This window comes from Pyrgilauda ruficollis, unplaced genomic scaffold, assembly GCF_017590135.1.
Source record: "Pyrgilauda ruficollis isolate IOZ18807 unplaced genomic scaffold, ASM1759013v1 scaffold1791, whole genome shotgun sequence".
Taxonomy (NCBI): Eukaryota; Metazoa; Chordata; class Aves; order Passeriformes; family Passeridae; genus Pyrgilauda; species Pyrgilauda ruficollis.
The window spans coordinates 1-4,052 of record NW_024516886.1 but is presented as its reverse complement, the minus strand read 5'-3'; the positions used below and the strand labels follow the sequence as shown (position 1 = coordinate 4,052).

Sequence of the window (4,052 nt, the reverse complement as noted above, 5' to 3'; positions counted from 1 at the left end):
GCTGGTGGCGCTGGAGTCGCACCTGTCGCGCTACGCGGCCGATTGGTTCCTGCCGCGCTTCCGCGTCACGCGGCGCCTCCTGGAGGACGTGGCCGCCGCCCCCGAGCCCCCCCCGCGCCCCAAACCCGTCTCGGGGGGGGGTTGGGGGGCTCCCTGGGGGCACCTGGGCACACCTGGGAGGGGTTGGCCACTCCTGGGTACGGCTGTGGGGGAGGGGGGTTGGCACAGCTGGGCACACCTGGACATTGCTGAGAGCAGTTTGGGCACACCTGGGCAGGGCTGGGGACACCTGGGGTGGGGGTTGGGCACACCTGGGAGCAGGTTGGGCACACCTGGGCACTGCTGGGAGGGATTTGGGCACGCCTGGGCACTGCTGGAGGAGAGTTGGGCACACCTGGGGTGGTGTTGGGGATACCTGGGGGCACCTGGGCACACCTGGGGACAGCTGGGCGAGGGCTTGGACACACCTGGGCATTCCCGGGGGCACCTGGGAGGAGGATTGGGCACACCTGAGCACACCTGGGAGGAGGTTTGGGCACACCTGGGCACCGCGCCGAACCCCGCCCCCCTGCTGGTGGCCCCGCCCCTCGTCACCTTGGGCCACGCGCAGGCTCCGCCCCCCAGCGCCGGCCCCGCCCCCTTGGTGACGACGCAGGGGGCGGGGCTGAACCTGGGGCTGGGGTTGGCGCTGGCCCCGCCCCGGGCCACGCCCACGCTGCTGGCTCCGCCCCCCGGAGGGCCCGCGCATGGTGAGGGGGCGGGGCTTAAGGGGGCGGGGCTAATTAATGGTGGGGTTAATTGGGGGTGGGGTTAATTGTGGGTGGGCGTTAATTGGGATGGGCTTAATTAGGGGTGGAAGTTAATTAGTGGTGGGGTTAATTAGTGGGGGTTAATTAAGGGAGGAATTAATTAGGATTAAGGGTTAATTAAAAATCAATTAATTGAGGTGGAGGTTAATTGAGATTGGGTTAATTAGGAGTGGGATTTAATTGAGAGGATTAATTAGGAGTCAGAGTTAATTATTGGGGGAGAGGCTTAATGAGGATGGCTTAATTGGGGCGGGGCTTAATTGTGGCATTAATTAGGGGAAGGGCTTAATTAAAGGTGAGGTTAATTAGGGGTGGGGTTAATTAGGGACCTGGATTAAATTTGGGCGAGGCTTAATGGCTGACGCTTAATTGGGGAGGAGCTTAATTAGGAAGGGGTGAGGCTGGTGGGGATTAATTAGTTGAGGCTTAATTAGCCAGGGTTTAATTAACACGAGTTTAATTAGGCCTGTGACTTAAAAGGAGGGGTGGGGCCTAATTAGGGGTGGAGCTTCCTGTATTTAAATGAGGAGGGCGTGGCTTGTTTTGTTTCCTTCCCTCCCCAGCTCTCCCCGCCGCCTCCTTGGCCACGCCCACTCCCACAGGAGGCCCCGCCCCCGCGGCCACGCCCACGCCAAATATGGGCAAGGGGGCGGGGCCGGCGCCCGCCCCGCCTGTGGCCGCCTTCGCGCTGCCCCAGCGGCTCCTGCTGGCCCCGGACATGCAGGCCCGGCTGCCCTGTAAGCCACGCCCCCTCGTTTGCATCTCATTTGCATGGACGCGCTTTAAAAGCTTTTCCCCGTCCTTGAAACAATTCCGAAGGTTTTTCCTAAAATTTTCTGGAATCTTCCCGGAATTCCCCCAGATCCTCTCCAATCCCTTTCCAAAGAGCAATTTTCATTCTCATTTGCATCTCATTTGCATCTCATTTGCATGGACACTCTTTAAAAGCTCTTCCTGATCTTTCAAATAGTTCCACAAATTTTCCCTTAAATTCCCCAAATTTCTTCAAAATTTCCACCAAACGGCCTCAAAATTGCTGCTAAAACAATTCTTTCCCTTAGTTTGCATCTCATTTGCATCTCATTTGCATGAATGCTCTTTAAAAGCTTTTCCGATCCTTGAAACGATTCCAGAAAATTTTTTTGCCTAAAATTGCCCCGAATTTCCTCAAAATTTCCCCCAAATTCTGTGCAACCCTTCCTCAAAACTTTTTATTTTTTTCTCATTTGCATCTCATTTGCATAAGCGCTCTTTTAAAAAAATCTTACCCTCTAGAAACAATTCCAGGAATTTTTCCCACAATTGCCCCAAATTTCCTCAAAATTTTCCCCAAATCCTGCCCAATCCTTTCTCAAAACTTTTTATTTCTGTTCTCATTTGCATCTTATTTGCATCTCATTTGCATGGGCACTCTTTAAAAGCTTTTCCGGTCCTTGAAACGATTCCAGAATTTTTTTGCCTAAAATTGCCCTGAATTTCCTAAAAATTTCCACCAAACGGCCTCAAAACCGTTCCTGAAATAATTCTTTCCTTTTTGTTTGCATATCATTTGCATCTCATTTGCATAAATTCTCTTTAAAAGGTTTTTTAGTCTCTAAAAACAATTCCAGGAATTTTTCCCACAATTGCCCCTTTTCATTCTCATTTGCATCTCATTTGCATACAGCTTTCTAAATTTTACTGAGAATTTCCTGGTTCCTGAAACAATTCCAAAAATTTTTCCTGAAATCTTCTGAAATTTCCTCGAAATTCCCCCAATTCCCGTCCAATCTCTTTCCAGAGCGCAGTTTTCATTCTCATTTGCATCTCATTTGCATGAGCACGCTTTAAAACCTCGCAAAGACTTTTATAGCTCCTAAAACAATTAACAAATTTTTCCCTAAAATTGCCCCAAATTCCCCCGAAATTTCCCTCAAATCCTCTCAAAACCCCTCGCAACAAACTTTTATTCTCATTTGCATCTCATTTGCATCTCATTTGCATGAATATGTTTTAAAGTTTGCTAAGACTTTCTTAATTCCGAGAACAATTCCACAAATTTTCCATGAAATTGCCCCAAATTTCCTCAAAATTTCCCCCAAATCCTCTCAAAACCCTCCCCAAACTCCTCATTTCTACCTCATTTGCATCTCATTTGCATAAAAATATTTAAATTTTGCTGAGAATTTCCTAATCCCTAAAACAATTTCAAAACTTTTTCCTAAAATTTTCTGAAATTTCCTCAAAATTCCCCCAAAACCTTTCCCAAAAATTTTTTTTGCATTCTCATTTGCATCTCATTTGCATGAGCGCTCTCTAAAACCTGGCAAATTAATCTCAAACAATTCTCAAAATCTGCCCCAAATGCCCTCAAAATTAGCATGTCATTTACATAACCTTGCACCTTAGCATCTAATTTGCATAAGTTTTGTTTGCCTCCCTCCATGATCCCCCTCATTAGCGCCTAATTTGCATAATCGCCCCGGGGGATTTTTCGGAAGCCCCTCCCCCCTTTCCCAAAGAATTTTTGGGATCCCAAATTCCCCCCAAAACTCCCCGGACTCTTTAGCTCCTGCCTCATTAGCATCTCATTTGCATAATCGCTGTTAATGATTCCGTAATCCCTCAAGGCAGCCTCGCTGTTTGTCATTAGCATCTCATTTGCATAAATCCGGCAAACTCTCTTTTAAACCCTCATCGTAATTGTAATCAGTGTCTAATTTGCATAAATTAGTTTCCCATTAGCATCTTATTTGCATAAATTCACCAAGACTGCTTTGAAGAGTTCAGTCACGCCCCTCATTAGTGCTTAATTTGCATCTCATTTGCATAACTTCAAGAAAGTACCTCAAGAAAAATCCAGCAGTGCTTCTTATTAGCATCTAATTTGCATAATCGTGCTTATTAGCATCTGATTTGCATGAGCTCACCAAATGATTTTCAAGCGCGTTATTGCGTCACTCGTTAACATCTGATTTGCATAACAGCGCTTGTCATTAGCATCTCATTTGCATAAGCACTTTCAAAGTCTTTCCCTGAAGCAGAAATTTACCTCGGTAACTCCTTAATTACCTCCCTAATTAACCCCTAATTTGCATAATTAACCCCAGAATTCCCAATTTTCCCCCGAATTCCCCCCAGAACTCTCTGGACTCGTTAGCCCGCGCTTTATTAGCATCTCATTTGCATATTTCTCGCTAATGATCCCAAAACCTGTCCAGGCACCGTCGCTGTCCCTCATTAGCATCTTATTTGCATAAACTT

At 47.4% G+C, this 4,052-nt stretch overlaps 1 protein-coding gene across 1 annotated transcript; it reads left to right on the top strand.

Moving 5' to 3' along the window:
- Positions 1-529: 529 nt before the first annotated feature.
- On the top strand, positions 530-1,546 carry LOC121351904 (CASP-like protein 4U1; the record flags this gene model as incomplete). The annotated part of the gene is made up of 2 exons (XM_041464342.1): positions 530-749; positions 1,373-1,546. Coding segments are annotated over 2 exons (394 nt in total), but the record flags the coding sequence as incomplete, so codon positions are not given.
- Between the last annotated feature and the right edge of the window lie 2,506 nt (positions 1,547-4,052).